Raw genomic sequence first — 22337 nt, forward strand, 5'->3', positions numbered from 1 at the left:
CATGACTCCTAGTAATTGAGTCCCCCACTCTGAGGAAAAAGCTTCTTGCAATCCACCCTGTGTATACCTCTCATGATTTTGTAGACCTCAAATCAGGTCCCATTTCAACTTGTGTCTTTCTAATAAAAATAATCCTAATTTACTCAACTTCACTTTATAGTTAGCGCCCTCCAAAACGGGCGACATCTTGGTGAACCTCCTCTGTACCCTCTCCAAAGCATCCACATCGTTTTGGTAATGTGGCAACAAGAACTGTATGCAGTATTCCAAATGTGGCCGAACCAAAGTCCTGTACAACTGTAATATGACCTACCAACTCTTATACTCAATACTCCATCTGATAAAGGAAAGCATGCCGCATGCCTTCTTGACCACTCTATCAACCTGCGTTGCCACCTTCAGGGAACAATGGACCTGAACATCCAGATCTCTCTGCACATCAATTTTCCCCAGTGCTTTTCCACTTACCACAGAATTGTGTCTTGAATTGCATCATGCATCAGCTCACATTTGCCTGGATTGAACTTCATCTGCCATTTCTCTGCCCAACTCTGCAACATATCTATATTCTGTTGCATTCTCTGACAGTCCCCTTCACTATCTGCTTCTCCACCAATCTGCAAACTTGCTAATCAGACCACCTATACCTTCCTCCAGATCATTTGTGTATATCACAAATAAAAGTGGTCCCAACACGGATCCCTGTGGACCACCACTGGTCACAGTTCTCCATTTTGAGACACTCCCTTTCACTATTACTCTATCTCCTGCTGCTCAGGCAGTTCTCTATCCATCTAGCTAGTACACCCTAAATCACATGTTACTTCACTTTCTACATAAGCCTACCATGGGTCACTTTATCAAACACCTTATTGAACTCCATGTATATGATATCGACAGCCCTTCCCCTCACCAATTACCCATCAAAAAAGTCTATGAAGTCAGACATGACCTTCCCTGCACAAAACCATGCTGCTATCACAGATAAGTCAATTTTCTTCCAAATGTAAATAGATCCTATACCTCAGTATCATCTCCAGAAGCTTCCCTACCAGTGACTGCACACTCACCGGCCTATAATTACCTGATCATCCCTGCTACCCTTCTTAAACAAGTTGGCAACATTAGCAATTCTCCAGTCCTCCGGGACCTCACCTGTGTTCAAGGATGCTGCAAAGACATTTGTTAAGGCCCAGCGATTTCTTCTCTCGCTTCCCTCATTAACCTGGAATAGAATGCATCTGGACCTGGGGACTTGCCCATCTTAATGGCTTTCAGAATACCCAACACTTCCTCCCTCCTTATGCCAACTTGACCTAGAGTAATCAAACATCTACCCCTAACCTTTTATCATGTCCCTCTCCTCAGTGAATACTGATGCAAAGTACTCATTAAGAATCACACCCATTTTCTGACTCCTTGCATAACTTTCCTCCTTTGTCCTAGAGTGTGCCAACCCTTTTTTTTGTTACCCACTTGTTTCTTACATACGAATAAAAGGTTTTGGGATTTTCCTTAACCCTGTTTACTAAAGATATTTCATGGTCCTTTAGCCCTCTTAATTCCTCATTTCAGATTGGTCCAACTTTCCCAATATTCTTCCAAAGCTCCGCCTTTTTTCAGTCACTTAGACCTTACGTATGCTTGCTTTTTCCTCTTAGCTAGTCTCACAATTACACCAGTCGTCCATGGTTCCCTAATCTTGCCATTTCTATCCCTCACTTTCACAGGGATCTATCCTGCACTCTAATCAACCTCTCTTTAAGGACTCCCACATATCAAATGTGGATTTCCCTTCAAACAGCTGCTCCCAATCCACATTCCCCAGCTCCTGCCAAATTTTGCAATAGTTGGCCTTCCCCCCAATTTAGCATTCTTCCTTTAGGACCACTTTGATCTTTGTCCATTAGTATTCTAAAACTTACAGAATTGTGATCACTATTCCAAAAGTAATCCCCTACTGAAACCACCTGGCTGGGCTCATTCCCCAACACCAGGTCCGGTCTGGCCCCATCCCGAGTTGGACTATTTACACACTGCTCTATAAAACCCTCCTGGATGCTCCTTATAAATTCTGCTCCATCTAGATCTCTAACATTAAGTGAATCCCAGTCAATGTTGGGAAAATGAAGATCTCCTATCACCACCACCCTGTTGCTCCTACATCTTTCCATAATCTGCTTACATATTTGTACCTCTAACTCATGTTCACTGTTGGGAAGTTTACAGTACAGCTCCAACATTGTTACCTCACCCCTCACTGCTCAGGTCCTCCATTGTGCTCTTCTTCAGTCCAGCTGTGATATCGTCCTCTGACCAGTAATGCAACTCCTCCACCTCTTTTACCTCCCTCTCTATCCCACATGAAGCATCTACATCCTGGGATATTTAATTGCCAATCATGCCCTTCTCTCAACCAAGTCTGAGTAATTAACATCATACTCCCAAGGTACTAATCCAAGCCCTAAGTTTATCTGCCCTACCTACTATACATCTCGCATTAAAACAAGTGCACCTCAGACCACTTTTCCCTTTGCATACATCATCTGCTCTCTGCCTACTCTTCCCCTAAGTCACGCTGACTTCATTGCCTAGTTCCTTACAAGCTTGCATTACCACTTCCTTACTGTCCACTAACCACCTCATTTGGTTCCTGTCCCCCATCACATGAGCAACAAATGCTTGCCTAACCACGCACATCCCTATTTCACAAACGAATAATAACATTGCCAAGCAAAACTGGATTACATTGTAGATCGCAGGCTGAAACTATCCATAGACAAAATAAACTGATGTATAAAAGATGGCACTTCTGAAATTAGTTGCACAAAATATATTTAAATACTAAAGTGATTTCACATTGCCCAATTTGTAATACTGCCAAGTCTGTCATTAAAAAGGCTCATTTATATCAGAAAGAGGTAAAGGGCAAAGAAGAGAAATGAAAGACTTATTTCATGACAAAAAGAGTAAAGGTATTCCAATTACTTCAACTTGGGTTCTCTTCCTTCACTTGTATACTGCCAACAGAGCAAGCCAATCAGATCTTGAACTCTGGCATTTGCCATTGTTATCACAGTCATTGGCTGCATCTTGTCTTGACTTGTTTGCATGGGGAGGTAGACATCAATATTTTTGGTTGCTGTGGTACCTATGTGGCCCTGTGGAACAGAAACAAAAAAAAACATTAAGCAATCTGAAACTACAAAAACAATTTCTGGTTATTGATTATAATTTGTAAATTCATGTACATTTGCAGAATACTACACAATATCATACTTTGGATTTCAGTAACAGAATAACTGAATGCAATGATTATGGTGGTATTTGTTCCCTTAGCATCCCAAAATGGTATGTAACTTCAAATTTATCACAATGGTGTTATGAAGGTGCAGAGGTGTACTGTACCTTTAAGAGAGCTGAAAAACTAGCAAGGAATGACAAAGCACAGAGAGTCCTGAACAAAGTAAAAATGTAACACTTGGTCAAAACAAATAGCTGCAGCTGAGTTGCCATGATACTAAAACAAAAAAAAAATCAAATTCCACCAATCAATTTAACTTATGCCCCAAGATACCAAAATCCAATTAAATGTGAATTTAGTATTTTGAAAAATATAAAAACCAAAGCAAAGCAACGATCCAATGTTTTGTGGCATAAAACCGGACATTTTGAACAATTAGAGGGAGAACTGCCAAGGACATCCACACATCGCGCCTACGAACTTACGAGCTCTCTGAAAGGTACCAGTCGATAAGAAGTTTGTGCAGTAGAACATCAAAACTGAGCTGGGGAAAATCTACAAAGGAGAATAGACAAAGCTGACTGCATTGTGAAACGTGATTTTTTTCTTCTTTGTAGACCCTATTCTAGACTTTTTTTTATTCGACTAGTACTGTCGATTTGGGGGGGGGGGGGGTGCGGGTAAAAGATCAGTTGAAGAGAAAGGAATTGTGAATAGTTGTTGGTTTTAATATTCTCTGTTGGACTTAAAGAAGAAAGCTGTTAATTTTTACTTCAAATAGTGATCTTTGGAATAGTTCTTTGCCTCTCGAATTTTAATAGACTATGGTGCAAGGTGCGCTTCTGTGTGTCGAGGTTAAATTAGTAGAGGGGTTTACCCTGAGTTGTAACAATGGTCCTATTCCTGCACTGTAATTTTTTTTGAAGCAATAATCAGATATGAGCGTCGCTTGCTGGACCAGCATTCAATGCCCATCTTTAGTTATCCAAGTTGGTAGTGAGCTGCTTGCTTAAACTGCTGTAATTCATTTGATTCAGAGAGATATAAAATGCTGTTAGAGAGGGAGTGACTGGAGTTTGATCCGATGACACCGAAGAAACAGCAATGTGCTTCCAAATCAGGATGATGCTGTGGCCTGGAGGTAAGCGTGAAGGTGGTGGTGATCCCATGTATCTGTAGCCGCCTTCTTCCAGGTGGAAGTAGATGTGGGTTTGGAAGACGAGGTGCAAGAAACCAGTGAATTGTTGCAGTGCATTTTACAGCTGGCACACACTGCTGCGACTGTGGATGTAGTGCGTACTAAACAAGCTGCGTTGTTCTGGATAGTGTCAAGCCTCTTGAAATGTTGTTTCAGTCAATGGTAACCCCAGAATGATGATAATAGGGGATCCAGTGAAAATAATGCCACTGAATCTCAAGGTGCAATGACTTGATGGAGACCGTCACTGCTGAGACTTTTGTTGCGCCAATGTTGCCTGCCACTTGCCAGTTCAAGCTTGGATATTGTCCAGGTTTTGTTGCATTTGAACATGGACCTAAGGATAGATAGAAGGTCATTGATGAAGCAGCTGAAGCTTATTGGTCCTATGATATTACCCTGAGGAATCAGGGCTCCTGGGGTACAGTGGTAGTGTCCCCACTTCTGGGCTAGAAGACCTGAGCTCAAATTTCACCTGCTCCAGATGTGTGCAATAACTTATTTGGACGAGTTATAAAAATATCTATCCTGAGGATCTTCTGCAATGTCTTGGAATGGAGATGAGTGACCTTCAAGGATTACAACCATCTTCCTTTGTGCCAGATATAATTCCAACCAGCTTAGGGTTTCCCTCGACTCCCACAGATTTCAGTTTTGCTAAAGCTCCTTGATGCCACACTTGATCAAATGAGGCTTTCATGTCAAGGGCAGTCACTCTCAACCTACCTCCAGAATTCAGCTCTTTTGCCCATGTTTGAACTAAGCATGTAAGAACACCCTCAGTTATCCAAAAGTCAATTATTCGAATTTCGGATTATCTGAACAAGATCTCAATGTCCCGTAAAAACTTTATCTGTTATCCAAACAGTTATCCAAACAAATACTCTTCGCCCATCTTGTTTGGATAATTGAGGTTGTTCTGCAATGAGGTCAGGAACAGAATGGCCTTGGCAGAACCCAAACAGAGTGTCAGTGAGCAGGTTATTGCTTAGCAAGTACTGCTTGAGAACTATGTTGATGACGCTTTCTGTCATTTTACTGACCAGTAAGAGTAAATTGATGGGATGGTAATTGCCAGGTTGAATTAATCCTGCTTTTTGTGTTCAGGACACACCTGGACATATTTCCACACTGGGTAGATGTCAGACAAGTGACTGCACTGGAACAACTTGCTTAGGGGCATTTCAAGTTCTAAAGCACAAGTCTTCAGTATTATTATCGGAATACAGTCATGGTCTGTAGCCTTTGCATTATCCAGCACTTCCAACTATTTCTTCATGTCAATAAATCAATGAATTTTAAAAATAATTTTCTTGACCTATATAAACAGAGTTGTGCAGACAAAGAAAAAAAATCCATTCTGAAGGGTCATTCTAAAGAAATGTTCACAATGCTTTCTCTCCTCAGATGCTGCTAGATCTGCTGTGTTTCTCTACAAATGCCCATTTTTGTTTAAAATAAAACAGATTTGTCCATTGGTTCTTCACTGAGCACTGGCAGCAGCACCATTACTAACATGCCACTAGAACCAAAAATAGAAGCAGCCAATGCTTTTTACGTGAATAACCAAACTGCACTACCTCAGGATCACATTTGAGTGCACTTATCTATTTAATTTCGTCATCAACTAGGGAGATACTGCAATAAAACATATATAAAGAGAGAGAAGGAAAGTCAATCAATGGCAAAGAGAACCTTTCTCACTAACTGAAAATACATTTTAATTGACTTCAGAGTGTAGATTTTCCAATCAGTGTTATTTTAATACTGGCAGGAACCCATTTAAAATAAATGCTCTGCTCTACAAAGCATGTAAATGGAAGTCTGCCAGCAATAAAATAATGTTGATCGGAAAATCTAGGTTCAGAAGTCACATTGCAAAGAAGTATTAAAAAGGGCATTCTAACCTCAAATTACAGAGATCTACATGTGAACAGTCTGCTCCTAACCGATTTAGCAATTCAAACCAATCAGACCTCTCAGTGTTAGAGGGTCAAGCTCACAGTACACAAAACTGCAATTCAGCAGGAAAGGATATATTTTGCAGTAGACTGCTTTTGTGTCCCATAAACCAATTCATCTCACCCCACCATTATACATAAGGTTTCAATGCTGGCACTCAAAAATTATGGTGGCAGTATCAGTTTACAAAAGTAATCACAAAGGCTCATATATAATCATATACCAATGGAGGTAATGGACCCATTGTGTCTATGCTTGTTCTTTAGGAGTACCAACAAATTAATTCCACTCCTCTGTTCTGTCCCTACTGCCCTATTAATATTTGCCCTTCAGATATTTATCTGAATCTGTTCTGAATGCTGCTGCTATTTAAGTAAAAAAATTCCTATAGAATTGTTTTCAACTTTTTCAAGTACATGCGTTTTGGAAAAAAAGTCACAATTACTTGGCATCTCTAATATTATCGTAATATGTTCAATAAAATTCGAAGTTTTAAATGAAAGGATGTCTTTACTCCACCAAAATATCTACATATTAGTGAACACATGCCACTATTGCCTCAGACAGCATTTAACATCTCATAAGATTATTAATATTTTAAAATTAACCCTGGAGCAATCTACACTTTCTTAAAAACACAAAAATCCACACCACAATTATTCTTAAAACCTTAATACTTCAGTACAGTTCCACGAGGTAAATTTACTACACCTAGATCTTTCTGTATGACGGATGGATCACATTCCATAATTCCTACTCGAACCAATTCAATGAGCTAATTCCAGTTATGTTGAAAGTTACTGATAGATCTATTTTTGGAAGTCAATACATACCAGGTGAGTACCTAATAAAAGCAAAATACCATGGGTGAGAAATCTGAAATAAAACAGAAGAATGCTGGAGAAATGCCTGCCTGGCAGCATCAGTGGAGGGAGAAACAGAGTTAATATTTTGAGTCAGATATGTCTTTTCCTCTGAAGATTATTGTGAGTGTTGCATTTGAAAATTGCACCTGATGAGACCGTTCAACTGTGAGCCCTTTATGTCAATACAGAGATAATTACCAAGTCGATTAGTCTGGTTTGAACTCTGATCTACTTTCCACAGGTCCACAGAATAATCGCACCAAAATTACATCAATTTCAAGAAATTTAGTTCTGATGAAGGGCGACTGAGCCTGAAACATTACCTCTGATTTCACTCTGTAAATACTGCCAGACCTGCTGAGTTTTACCAGCAATTTCTGTTTTTGTTTCAATAAATTTAAACATTTTCAAAATAACATTTTAAAAATGTGAAACACTGGTCATATCATCAATATTAATTTATACAAAAATAACCTTGCTCCTTTTACCTGTCAACAATTTGCTAAAATCTGCCCCATATTTTTATTCAAATGTTATACTTCTTGAGCTGATAAAATACACACTTTCACATGGACTGAGCAAAGTAATTGCAAAATAACATGATCTGAATAACATTACAAACAAATTATTACAAAAGGATTAATTTCAAGTTACCATCATTTACCAAATGCAAAAAACAGCCTTTTTCCTGAACACAGCAACCTCTATTAAACCAAGCTAATAAAGGTGAAAGGAACAGTAGTATATAGTAAGTTAGTCATTCAAAAAATGAGCAATCACCACACTAGGTAGATAAAACCCCTGCATTGAGAAGATCTGGACCACATAAATAATTCACAGTTACATGATCCATTCCATTAATGCCCTATTCCATACTGATAACACAATATCATCACCAAGTAATTCCAGTGGCATTCAGATGTAATTTTTAAGACTTCTATCTCTTTAAATCATTTTCCAGCAAAATCAATAAGCTTTAAATGTTAAAATAGGATTTTTATCACTGTAAGAATGAATTACACATTCTAAACTCTATTAATCCTTAGAGTATGGGGTGTCCCTCAAAGACTTAAATATCGATGTAAAGATTTAATCAAATACCATCGGAGAAACATATTCTTCAATCTACTATCATATGATGGATCACTAGATAAAGGTTGCAGTACAGTCATTAATACTCTTGTAAATTACTAAGAAGAACATAAAGTATTTCATAACATTCAATAGCTGAGAGCCATTCGAAATGACCATTTAAAAAGGCACCAAAATTTACATTTACGATGTAGTTGATTTTAAAATTGCAGTAGTTTCATTAAATAAATTTCCCTGAATGGACAGGAATCTCAATTTATTTTAAAACTCTAATTTACTTGTTTATAAGTAGGAAATATTCTTGCTTGGTGTAAGCATTTATGCTTTGAAAGATCTATTACATACTTCAAATAAAACATTCCAAACTATTTCTTTCCAGGAGCTTAAACCAAGAGCTTCAACCATTCTAGATATCAATTAACCACTACTTCCTGATTTTTAAAATAAATCAAAACTACAATTGTTTGCTGATCTATAATTTTTTTTTTAAAAAGTGTTGAGTGCTGTATTGGCTTATTCTATTATTATTTAATGTATCAAATAAAAGCAGTATAGTTAATCATTGGGAAATATAGCTAATCTTATGGATGAAACTGAAGGACTGTTCGTGAAACAGTGGGACAGTTCACAATAAGTAGACCAGTAACTCATTTATGGAGATAAAGGTTACTTACAATTTTATCAACCTCTCCACTAATTTCAATATTTAGCTGTCATCCAGTTGTGCCCACGCAATCACCTGCAAAGGTTTCTCCTCCAGCTCCACATTAATTTGCATCACACAATGATCCTTCATCCTATTTCTTATCTACACTCTGCCTGTTGACTACATGATCCGAAACACAGTATCAGTTTCCATATATAGAGTTACATTACCCGGCCTGATCTCACCACCACCTCTTTTGATCCTTCCCCTTGTGAAGTTGCTTGCTTATATCCAGGATAGGATAAACACACAATTTATTCCAACTAAATATTGGAAGGACTAAAAACATTGTCACCTCACCAGTCTTTGTAGCAAGTGTATCAGGCTGAACCAAACTGCTAACACCCCTAGTGTCAGTTTGATCTAAAGACTGCTTCTAACCGATTAATTGTCTTGCCTGCTCTTGTATGTATAATCTCTTCTTCTCCAGATAGAGAAAAACCACTCTTAAAGTTTCAGCTCCTCTGTAATTTGCTTGTAAATTTGTTTCGCTTGAACTTTACCGAGCTACCTTGAACTAGCTGGTGTTCTATAAAATATGTAAAAGTTTAATGGTATCTCTATTGTTTCTTGGCTGAAATCAGACAAATTATTTTCTTGATCTCTCTGGGACATAGTCTCACTGAAGCATTGTAAGCATTCCTAAAACATTTCCACCACATTTCTTACTTTCCTTAATACCTTATGCCAGGAGGTCTGATATCATGGTATACCTCACTTGTCTGTCTTGCACCATTCACACACATCCACTTTAACCCATTTGCAATAACTCCGACAGCTGTTATCCAATTATGCCTCGGTTGATTTCTCTTTCTGCTACCCTACACTTGCCTTCTAGAACAGCTCTCTGGAGCTTTTCAACACTGAATATTTAATTCCCGGTATTGCCCCTTCTGACCCTGTTTCAATTACATTCTAATTTAGGAAGTTCTGTCAATCTTTGGAACTACAACGATAGCAATTTAAAAGGAACTAAATAAAAGTGGATACAGAAAAAATAAAAGCTTAGTGTGACTGTAAAATACACAGCTGGCAGAAGGGTAGCCTTATGAATGTGTGTTTCGGTTATGTCAGTAACTGCAAAGTTATTTTTGTCATTAATTTGATGTATTAGCTATCAGTTAATTAATGTTTGAACGATATGGATTTTAATTTACTTGCTAAACTCGGGATCTTAAAAGTGAAATTTATCCAACTTATTGCTGCTGGTCATTTGGGAAACTGGTCTGTCTTTTAAAAAAAAATCAGTCACTTTAGGGATCATAACAGTTGCTAAGGGATTGTCAAAGAATGGGTGAAGGGACATCAATTTGAGACTGATAAAATTTTGGAGTCAATAATTAAACATTTTGCAAAAATTAGAAGTGAAAATTAAAGCAGCTGAGAATGATGTGGAAAAACTACAACTGGAGAGAAATATTCCACAAGACGCTGTATTTAAAAGTCAACTGGATTATAAATAGAAAACATCTGGTCCTGACAGGTCATCACACCTTATATTTAGTTAGTGTGTTTAATATCACCAAGCATTCTAAAGTGGGACATGAACACCGGTCTTCAAAGCGGTGCAGTGCAGGGGGGTGGGGAAGATAGAACAAAATCACAAATCATTATTTTCATAAAAACATCTCTTAAAATGGAAACTGCATAAGTCAAGTGGATGGCAAACACTGCTCCTCTACTTAATGAATGAGGGAAAGAATAAAAGAAAATTGCAAGCCAATTAATCACTTGTGTGTTGTCTTCTGGGGCTGAGATTTCAGGTCTTTCCGGGGGGGCAAGGCAAACACATGGAGGGGAGGAGGATGGCCCCAAGAGCCCAGCCAATCTATAAACAATCTTAACTGATATTATTAAAGAGGTCGAGTAGAAAGTGAGGACTGCAGATGCTGGAGATCAGAGCTGAAAATGTGTTGCTGGAAAAGCGCAGGTCAGGCAGCATCCAAGGAACAGGAGAATCGACATTTCGGGCATGAGCTCAATTCCTGAAGAAGGGCTCATGCCCGAAATGTCAATTCTCCTGCTCCTTGGATGCTGTCTGACCTATTAAAGAGGTCAGCAAAGATACAACTTCTAATTTTAAGAGGGTTTTAAAAGCGGAGATGGCTGTGTGGTATTATTGCTAGACTTTTAATCTTCAGACCCAGATCCTGGGAACGTGGGTTTAAAACATGGCAGATGGTGGAAATTCTATACAATTAAGAAACGTCTGAAATTAAGAATCTCAAATGATCATGAATCCATTGCAGATTGTCAGAAAATTCCATCTGGTTCACTAATGTCTGACAGGGAAGGAATCTGCCATCCTTACCTGGTCTGGCCTACATGTGACTCCAGACCCACAGCAATGTGGTTGACTCTTAACTGCATTCTAGGCAATTACATATGGACAATAAATGTTGCCTACCTAGTGACACCCTCATCCAATAAATGAATAAAGAAATAAAAAACATGCTCTATCTGGGTCAGAACAAGTGAAAGGAGGCAGATACATAGTGCAAGGTTAGCTATTGCTGTCATGTGGAATGAAATGTATCTCCCACAAATAAATGGTACAGACGGACCACGCCATCATTACACAAGCACTGTCAATTCAGCACAGGTTGCAGGGAGAGTGGGTACGAAGTGATCAGGCAACGTGGGGGTCACCACTTTCCATGCATCACAGAAATATGGCAGAAGAGCAAGCACAAGTGCTGGTAGGTGGAGGAGGTAGGGTTGGGAGGTGGAGCAAGGCTACTGAAGACAACACAAGCAATTCACGGCACAGCTTTCAAAGTTTAGGTTCAATGGCAATGAGAAGAAACAGACTCTACAGGAAGCGCTGAGATCAGGGACTCTGGTGGGCAGAGGAGAGGGCCAAACTGCTTTTCTCATTGCCAAATCCAGCTACTGTTGAATTTTCAAGATATCCACGGTCTATCAGGGCCAATAACAGTATCTCTCTGAAGTCTCAATTTCTGTCTAATACCCATGGAAGGAAACTCCTGACTCTAAACTCCAAATTTCAAAAATAAAAAGCACTTTGAAAACTGTTTTTTAAAAACATCACAGTATACTAAAGTAAATATCATACAGTGAAGAATATATTTTCAGAAGACATTTGATAAGATACAACATAGAAAGCATGTTAGAAAAGTTAAGTACATGTTGGAGGTAAATAAACACTATGTAAGTTACGAGGAGCTTTGAAATAGACATGCCTCCAATATAACATAAGTGCTTTCGTTTTCAATTTATATAAATTATTTGGACAAAAACACAAACAGCAATTTTAAAGTAAATGGTAAATGAAGGAATAACAAAATAGGGGCTCTTTGGCACAGTCGTAATGTCTCTCGCTCTGAGCCGAGAGACGTGGTTCAAATTTCATATGTTCCAGGAGTGTGTAATAACATTTTTGAACAGGTTAATTAGACAAAAAGGAATAAGGTAAATTGTGAAGGAATAGTACAGAAAACTGCAAAAGACAATTAGCAAGTCAAACAGGCAAATATAGTTCATTTCTGGATGGGGTGAACAGAGGGCAATTTTGCGGTACAGAAATTACCAATAAAAAGTAGAAGTGGAGATAATCAAAGGTCTGAAAAGGCAAATGTAATACTAGGATTTGCACCATAGATATTGAAACATAAAAAAAATTATGTAAAACTGATTCAAAGCCCCAGTTACGTAAAACTGTTTGGAGTTCTGGTGTCTGAGAATATTAAGAACGCAAATCTCAGAAAGGAAACAATGGTTTATCAAAATGGCAACTGGAATCCGGGATTAAAGCTATGAAAGAAATCTCAGAAAACCGGCTTTTTCACTAAATAAAGGTGCAAAACATGCAGTTTTCAAACTTATGAGAAAATAGGTATCTCCTTCTGACCACAACTGTCCTGTTCCTAACAGTGTGCAAAGTGAAAGATGATTTCTACTAGTTTGCAAATTGGTAATGAACTAACAATTAATACTGGAAAATAAAGTATAAAAAGTTATGAAGACTTTTATCATATGGAAGTCTATTAGTGGCAATGAACGTAGACTATATATATTATAATATATATATATATATATATATATATCATACACACATATATACATGTCGCATCAAGCACCGAATGCAGAAGTTCTTAAAAAGTGCATCAGCATGCTTTCAAATATTGAAACATGGCAAAAGCCTCAACTAGTATGGTAAATACTGGTAATACATAACAGTACCAACAAACAAAACTCCTGTATTTTAAAGTTCACGAACAGAAGTTTTCTTGAAAAAATACTTGACACAAAAAGACTGACAGCTAATAAGCATCATTTTCTGCAGCACTTTAAATCAACTTCTTCACACCTGTTCATTCTCGACTCTTAACTGAAATACAAAAGACACAATGGAAGATGGGGGTCAAGTAGCAGATGAGTATCAATGCTGCAGTATGAATTAGAACAACAGGGTTAACTGGCAAACATGTCAAGATTGATCTTTACAAATAACTCAAATTATTTTGTTGAACATATTAGAATTAGTGAGGTTCATGTCCACTAAGTGTTGTGACACAGATGTTAAAAGAAACTGTCTACAAATATTCACACTCTATTAATTCAATCAGTCTATTCTTCCATCTCAACTTTAAAATTTTTATGAAGTCTGTTTTGCACAAATCAAGATATTGAATTGCTGTGGGAATAAAAAATTGCACTGATTATTACTTGTAGGCAGAACTACCTCAGCACTGAACTGTTGGCCAGTATAGAGTTACTGAATTTTTCAATTAAATATAATTTAGTACTGAAAAGTTAATATACATATGCAGAAAACCAGACAACCCGCAATGGTACATTACCTTTAACCTAATAATGTGTCCCAAGGTGTTTCACAGGGGTATTATCAAACAAAATTTGACATCAAATCACAACCATGGAATATAGGGCACATGATCAGAAACACTACCAAGAAGGACATAAAATAAATTTTAGTTATTTTAGAAAAAGAAAATTTACAGAAACTGACAAAAGTTAATCCCACATCTGTGCATTTGGTTCAGATTTTTTTCTGGTAAATGGGAGAAAGGTCTCCATGAAGGAATGCAATCATCGTTTAGTTAGAAACAGCAATAACATTTTTATTGAAAAACATGGGTCTAATTATCCATGCCTCCAATAAACACTCCTGAACACTCTTTCCATCAACAAGGGATATACAGTTTCTCAAGTACGCAAAGCTTCTGTTGATTGCTTGAATATTCTGGACCAAGTCTTGAAACATCAACACTGGCATTATAAGAAAAGTCTTACCCAATACAGGTAAAGTCACTGCAGTCCCACAGGACCACAGGGGTGCTCTCTCATTATAGAGAGAGAGAGAGGGAGAGAGAGACAACCAGTGGGGCTTTAACCAAGAGTCACCACACCTCATGTAAAGGGAGTGGTTGAGAAGGAGAGTCCTTCATGGTAAACTCAGTTGATGCAGGAAACAAACTTGTGCCGTTGGCGTCACTCTGCTCAGCCATCCAGTCAACTGAGCTAATCAACCTCTTTTTAAGCAAGGTTCTGAATCAATTCTCGATCCAGCTTTCAGCTATTTATTTAGTATAAGACCTAAAAATTCAGAAAACAGAAGTGATGCAAGAATAGGAAGTCTAATCATGATTTTTACAATAGGTCTGAACTGATCCAGCATGTCTAAAGTAAGTTGATGTTAGACACTGTTCTTTACATTCTATTTCTACTTCTCATCAATAACTTCCTTCTCTCCAATCTAACCTTCTGACGATGCCACTTTAAATTCAATTTCTTTGTAGTTTGAACAGCTTCAGAGCTTGGAACCTCGAGTTTACACAGCAAAACAATACATCTTGATTACCTCCATCTCTTTCAACAAGACAATGCAAAATTTGCTTTTTCCTCTCCCAGGAGCTTTCATTTTTCAACTTTGACAGCCTGAAGTCATTTTAACTTCTTTATTCCTAAAGCTACTTTGATAAACATGATTTCCTGCCAAAAAACATTTTCCACTCTGCAACTCCATTCTCTGAAGAGCACCATAACAAGTGTTACAGGTCTTCAATGCCCACGTTTCTCAAAGATATTATTTTTCCCACTGCCAAACAGGTTCTTCTGTCACCTCCCTCATAATCCTGCATAAAGACATTCTCTTTGTCACTATTTGGTGCCATTCCTTTTTGTTGCCATTTTATCTATTCCATTTTAGTTAGTGCTCTTCAGAGAGATTTCCTTGTTGTTCATTCCAAAGTATAAGAGTATAACATATTCCATGCCTCCCACACCTACTTTAATTTCCAATATGTCAAAATCAAGGTTAAAGTATGGACCATTCTTATCCATACTGTTCTTAACTTTAAATTCAGGACCTCAAATCTGCAGAATTCCCTACACCTCTCAGCATCATGTAGCTCCTAAAGTTTTTCAAGACTTGAAAACCAAACTTGGCACACCTAATCAGAAATTCTGGGATTTACCTGTTCTTTGAATTCCTACTTTTAAAACTCCAGCATTTAGCTCCCCTCTTGGGAAAAAAAAAGTACCAACACTAATAGAAGTACAGAAGGAAAATAAAGCATCCAACTCAGAAATCATATGAAACAAATAAAAATATCTCCGCTTTATCAAAATGCCTCTGCAAATACCAAGATTAAATATTTGTTGATATAATATACAAAGAGATTATCTGTTATATTTTGGCAATGAGAGATCCAAAAGGACAAGAATCAACACAATGAATCAGTTTTGTTTGACAAAATTTGGTTACTATTTTGAAATTTCTATTCTTTCCAAACCACATCTATACAATGAAATTGTTCAAGACATGGCAAGCAATTAGAATTAACTGTCAAAATACAAGAACATGCCTCTTCTTAATATTTGAAGGTTTATGTTGGATATCTTGTCAAGATAAGTGTTATATTCACTCTTGTAAATAAGCTTCATATTTCTTTCAGTTCCATATTATATTTTCTACTACCAGCTAGAGTTAAAATAATTGGATAAATCCTTGCTTCACCAGCATTACTGGTATGGGATGATATGTCATGGAAAAGTAAAATGTTTGATCTGACACATCCCCAGTAAATGAGTAACTTCATTTGTCTAAAATTCCTCCAAAGATTCAGTTAGATGTGGGCTGTTAAGCCCTTACGACCAAGAATGTTGAAAATTAAATAATTAAACAGCAAAAAGGACAATTATACTTACCCACACCCAAGTTGGGTACATGTGGAGGAGGAATCAGCAAGGCTCCTACTTAAGATTGCTGTTGACTACGAATCAAATTTATACATGGACAGTGACTGATGTTATGACTGGCTTCAACTACAAAGCCTCTGTGGCTTGGAATAGAAGTCATACAATTTAGAGCAGTGGAGAAAATTGGCGAGAAACAAGTCACAACTTCTGTAACTTCTTTTTAAATTCACGCACAGAATAACCAGGCCAGCACTTATTGCCCATCCCTAATTGCAGTTAAGAGTCAACCACAATGCCGTGGTTCTGGAGTCACAAGTAGGCCATGCCAGGTAAGGATGGCAGTTTCCTTCCCTAAAGGATGTTAGTGAACCAGATGGGTTTTTCCAATCATCGACAATAATCATTTCATGGTCATCATTCAACTCTTCACTCCAGATTTTCTTGAATTCAAATTCAACCATCTGTTATGGCGTGATTCAAACCTAGGTCTCTGGATCAACAGTCCAGCAAAAATATTAGTCGGCCATCATCTCCCAAAATTAAAGCAGTAACTGAGGAAATTGCTGTTGAACAGCAATCTGCTTTAGGTCATTTCAATAAAATTCAAACCAAATCTTAATTCAGCATTCACCACACACCTGCAGGAGTAACATCCAACAATATCAGTATTTAGGACAATATCTTGCCAAATAATCTTTCAGGGACAGAAATGCAGACAGAGTTGCTGGCAGTGTAACATTTTATACTTCTGTGTGACACTTCTGTCATGCTCTTTAAAGCCTCTCTTTGATCACAATGTTGACAGATTAAATGAATGGACAACCTGTGAGAAATAAACTTCAGTGCAGGATCATACATTTTGGCCATTAAAAATAGGCTAGAACAAAATACTTCTGAAATTGTTAAAATGAAAAAAAGGTACAAGTCCAAAGAAATTTGGGTCTTTAAAATGTCACAGAAGGGGACAGAAAATGTGGCTCAATATCGAAAATAAAAATGAAGGAGTAGAAGCGTTGCTTCACCTGTGCAAGTCCCTTAGACAGGTAATATTTGGAGCACCATGAGCAGTTGAGTACAACACTCAATATATCATATTGCGTATGCCTTGGAGAAAACTCTGTGTAGATTTACTAGAGGAATGATATTTGGACTCCAATGACGAAAAGAGACTACACAAATCCAGGTTTAGGTTGCTTTAAATTTAGATAGTTAAAGGTGATTTAATGCAAATTTTCAAGATACTTGGGGGAAAAAAAAAGTAGAAGATTGAAAGAAGTGATTTCTGTTATTGGGAAGTCTAGGGCTGGGAGATAAAAAAAATAGAACCAGGCTCTTCAAGATAGACTTTAGACAACACATTTTTATTGATAGGGGACAGCAGTTTGAAACTCCTTTCCACAAACTGCAATTCAAGCCCAGACTATTGATTCATTTTAAAGCAGAGATTGATAGCACTTTTATTTTCCAAAAGATAAATGGCAAAGAATTAGGTCATGGATGAACTATAATTTCACTGAATAGTGGAATGAGCTTGAGCAGCTAAACAGTCTTCTGCCACTCAAAGTTCCCTCTAAACTGCACAGCCAATGGGAGGCTCCACTCAGTATGCCAATGTTTAGCTTCTGTTTCTGGAAGCTGCTGACATGGACAGACCTCGGCAGTCCACACAGCAACATGAAAACTTAGAGGGAAACTTGATCTTATTCTTATGTTTCAAGATTTTGGTCAATTCTTCTAATGACTCCTCAGCTACATTTCTTTCTCTCCATATTTGTAGTCTGACCTGAGTCTTTGCTTCAGGCTAACAACATGTCCACAGGTTTGCTTTTCTGATGCAAAGATTTTGTCAAATTGTATTTAACAGTGCTCCTATTAAGTGCATTGGGATGATTTGCTGCACTGAAGACAACATATCAATCAAAGTTGCTATTTTGATGGAACAGAGAGCAGTAGAGATTATATATGAAAACTCTGGTAGTGCAAAGCAAAAAAGGACTGGATATTTGGTACTACCAAGAAACACGATCGATCCAGAGGATGTTTAACCAATTAGCAGAACAGAGCATCTCAGAAGCAAGGAATATTTAGCAAAGAGAATTCCGCGCAGGAGGCTGAATGGAAAAAGCTGGGTTGCAGATTACATCATTGACAGTACACTAATCGGGGATTTTGACCCCAAACACAAGCCCAAATTCTCCACTCCCAGTAGCTCTTCGGCACTGACACTGTTGTCGGTAGCTGTTAATCAAGAAAACTGAATTGGTGGATAAGATCTAAATTTGTGAAACTCACTGTTTCAGAAGGCCATGAAATGTCTAATGAAAAGGTGAAGGTGAGTGATACCCCTCAAGCAGACATAATTCTGCCAATGCTACATGAAATGCTTTATCATACTTAAGAGAAAGGTTACCATTATTCCTGAAATGCCTAATTTCTCAGTTCTTTTTTCAAATTAGCTTTGCACTCAATTCTGATCAAAACCTGAAGTGAAGAATAAGGAAATTAGAATGCAATGATGACATTAATGCAAAAGAATGACTATCGCTGTACAGCTTTAGTATAATTCTCCTCCTCATTCTCATAAATATAAATTTATAAATCTAAACAATAGACTTTAAAAGGAGAAGGCAATCAAAGTGCTTCAGCAGTCCTGAAAATGACTCCACCAAACTGCCTGTCCCCAGCTCTTTCCAAACTGAGAAGATAACCTTATGTGAAAGTTCATGGAAAGTCCAATGGAACCTCCTTAAAAATCACTGTCCCATATTTCCAACATACCACTTCCCAACTAACTTCAACTTTTCAGTTCCACATGGTCTTGATCACAAATATTGAAAATTTTGAAGTCATTTGGTCACCACTTTGTGGCTGTTAAGAGACACTTCGCTGGCTAGAAAATGTCTGCCTTGAGATGATGCAGGAATTGCAAGGGATTGTGCAGGCAAAGAGGATAAAGAGGTGAGGCACAAATGCAACATCTAAAAATTATAATATATTTGGGAACCTCAACTTAATGTAGAATTACAATGGGAAAAAAATTCTGGAGGTTGGAATATACAGAAGGGAACCATCAAGGAAGCATTGGGATGAGCCATGGAAACAGAGAAAAGCAGTAGCATAAACATTCAAGGAACCTTGATTAGGCTGGGATCAGTTTGAGGCCTCATATTACCAAAACAATTAGTGGTATTGGAGAAAGTACAAATAAGATTCACAAGGGTAGAATAAAAACCAAGAGGTTACAATTATCAGGAAAGACAAAAGGCGGCAAAGCTCTTTTCTGTTAAAGATAGTGCAAGCAGAAAGGAGACCTGATGGAGCTCTTACAACAATCAAAGGGTTGGATAGGTTTCTATTATAGTCCATAGTTTAGCACTGATTGTAAGAACAAGATTGTCTTCAGTAAAGAATTCAGAAGAAACTGCTGCAGTTAAGAATGTAGATTTCACAAAATGTAGTGGTTGAAGCAAATGTCTTTAATGGAAACCTACATAAACACAAGGGAGAAAGAAATAGGATACATTGACAGGGTGAGATGATAAAGCAGGAGAAAGCTTTTATAGCATACAAGCACCAAATACCTGTTAGGCCAAATAGATTAATGTATCAGAAATAAATTATGAGCAGAATTTTTCCAGCTCCTGAACAGTGAGAGAAATGGCAAGTCACTTGGGATAATATGGTGAGATGAGGAAAATGAAATTCATGAACGAGGAAAATATCCAATTTTCCACATAAGAATTTAACAGCTGGATGAGATTTCTGCTCTTAAGAGATGAGGGACCTATTTGCATGCATTAACATCTCATTATTATGTAATCTCACTTTATTTATGTACAAAAGTTGCTGTTGTCCCAGGGCGACCCAGAATCTTGCATCTTGAGCTTACAGATATCTTCTCCAAGCCCCCATCTTGATCATCATTCCCCAGTACCTCTGAGCATGCTGCTTGAGCAGTGACTGCCTACATTCTTTGTCTATGGAGGCTGGCATAAGACACCAGAGTCACCATATCATCTCCAACTCACTTGTAAAACAGCACTTCGGAGCTCATGGACACATTTCGTGGTAATGCTGCTGCCAGACCACTTTGCAATTAGTGACAGCCAGCTGTCATGTACAGTGGAACAAGGGGCTTTTCAGTAAGTACTTTCACTACCGGTGGATAAGCTAGCATGTGCACAGCGCCATCGAAGTGCTGCACATACATAAATGAGGTGAACAGTACAGAATACAGCACAAAATAACTTACTAGAGCACAAAAAGGGAAACCCTCCATAACTCCCCAAAATTGATAATTTGGCAATTCAGAGAAAATCCAGCCCTTGGTATTTGTCAGAAACTGAAAAATTTCAGGGAACTCTGTAATTACGGCTCTTCAACTGAAGCTGTGGAATGTTTGTTAGTATCTAATTTATACATGCTCAAAGCACAAAACCATATTAAAGTGCATTGTCTTAATTCAGGAATTACAGTCTTAATCCAAAAGAAACGATTTGAAGTGAAAAGCAGAAAAACATTAACTATGCAAAAATAAATCAGTGTAATCTGGTATGCATTACAGAGACATAACTGCAGGATAACAAGGATTGAGACTGAGTCTTGAAGTCAGAATACTTTGGAAGGACTGGAAGCTCGGCAAAGATGAAGGGCCGAATCGGTTAGCTAATGACAGTCTTTACATACAAAAAAAAAGTATAACCCAAGTTCAGGAAACCAGAATGTGGAAATGGCTTGGGCAGAGGTAATAGCAAAAGTCACTTGTGGGAGTAGTGTACAGATCCCTTAACAGTTATCACAGAGTACAGTGGGATATAAAGGAAGAAATAATGGGGATTTATCACAAAGTTTCAGTGATAATCACAGGGGATTTTAATCTACACTACTGGAAAACTAAGATGTGCAGAGATAGCTGGCTGGGATAAGGAGTTCATAAACTGTTCTGAGGACAGTTGCTTCTAACAGTATGCCATGGAAGCACGAAAGCAGGCTACGATAGAGCTGGTATTATGCAACAAGATAAATTAATGATCTCTTATGAAGGTATCCCCAGATAGCAGCAACCATAACATAACATCTTTGAATTTGAGATTTAGTTTGAGAGAGAAAAGAGTGGGTCTGGAAGTACATTTTTAAAATTTAAATAAGGGCAATTATGAGGATATGGAAGTAGAACGGGCTAAAGCAAATTGGCACATTATATTAAGTTAGGTTAACAGATATACAATGGTAGACATTTAAGGTCATATTTCAGAATAGAACTTTCCAACCATGAAGAAAAATTCCAAAGAACAGACCCACCATCTGTAGTTAACTAGAAACGTTAAAGATAGCGTCCAACTCAAAAGAAAAACATATCAACATGCAAAGACAGATGAAAGCTCAGAAGACGGATTGCTGTTTTAAATATTCTGCCCAATTAACAATGAGCAGAGTACAAGAGAAAGCTAACCAGTAATATAAAAATAGAAACTAAAGGTTTCTATAAACACTTTAAAAAGAAATGTGTTGACAAAGTGAGCATTGGTTGTTTGGAAGTAGTGAGACTTGAGTATTAACAATGGAAAAGAAGAAGATGGCAGATGAACTGAACAAATTTCTTTTATCATTCTTCACTATAATAAACATTCCTAATAGTAACACTAAGTAACATCCCAAAAGCACTCATAAATAAGTAAATTAAAGCTAAGGAGGAACTTCTGAAAATCACAGTCAGAGAAGTGGCACTATTTAATTTGCGGGAGCTACAGATGACAAGCGCCCAGGTCCTGAAGTAGTTCATCTTAGGGTTTTAAAAGAAGTAGCTCATAAGATTAATTTCAATATTCCAAAATCTCTAATTTTGTAGGAGACAGTCCCATTAGATTGGAAGCCAGCAAATGTTACTCCCTACTTCAGAAGGAAGGGAAACAGAAAGCAGGCAATTATATAACAGTTAATCATTTGTCCCAAGGAAAATGGTAGAAGCTATTGTTGAAGTCATTACAGGTCACTTAGCAAAGTTCAAAGCAATGAGGCAGAGTCAACATGGTTTTGTGACAGGAAAATCGTATTTGATCAACCTGCTGGGAGTCTTTGAGAAATTAA

General features: G+C 37.6%; 1 protein-coding gene across 6 annotated transcripts in view; it reads right to left on the bottom strand.

Moving 5' to 3' along the window:
* mapkap1 (MAPK associated protein 1) overlaps window positions 1–22337 on the bottom strand; it is a 326447-nt gene that overhangs the window by 205645 nt on the left and 98465 nt on the right. For all 6 annotated transcript variants that reach the window (XM_072565771.1, XM_072565772.1, XM_072565770.1 and 3 more), the window contains one exon: window positions 2989–3161. In XM_072565771.1, coding sequence (XP_072421872.1) covers window positions 2989–3161 — 173 coding nt within the window. The remainder of the gene's footprint in view (window positions 1–2988; window positions 3162–22337) is intronic.

The sequence above is a fragment of the Chiloscyllium punctatum genome, chromosome 49 (assembly GCF_047496795.1).
Source record: "Chiloscyllium punctatum isolate Juve2018m chromosome 49, sChiPun1.3, whole genome shotgun sequence".
NCBI lineage: Eukaryota > Metazoa > Chordata > Chondrichthyes > Orectolobiformes > Hemiscylliidae > Chiloscyllium > Chiloscyllium punctatum.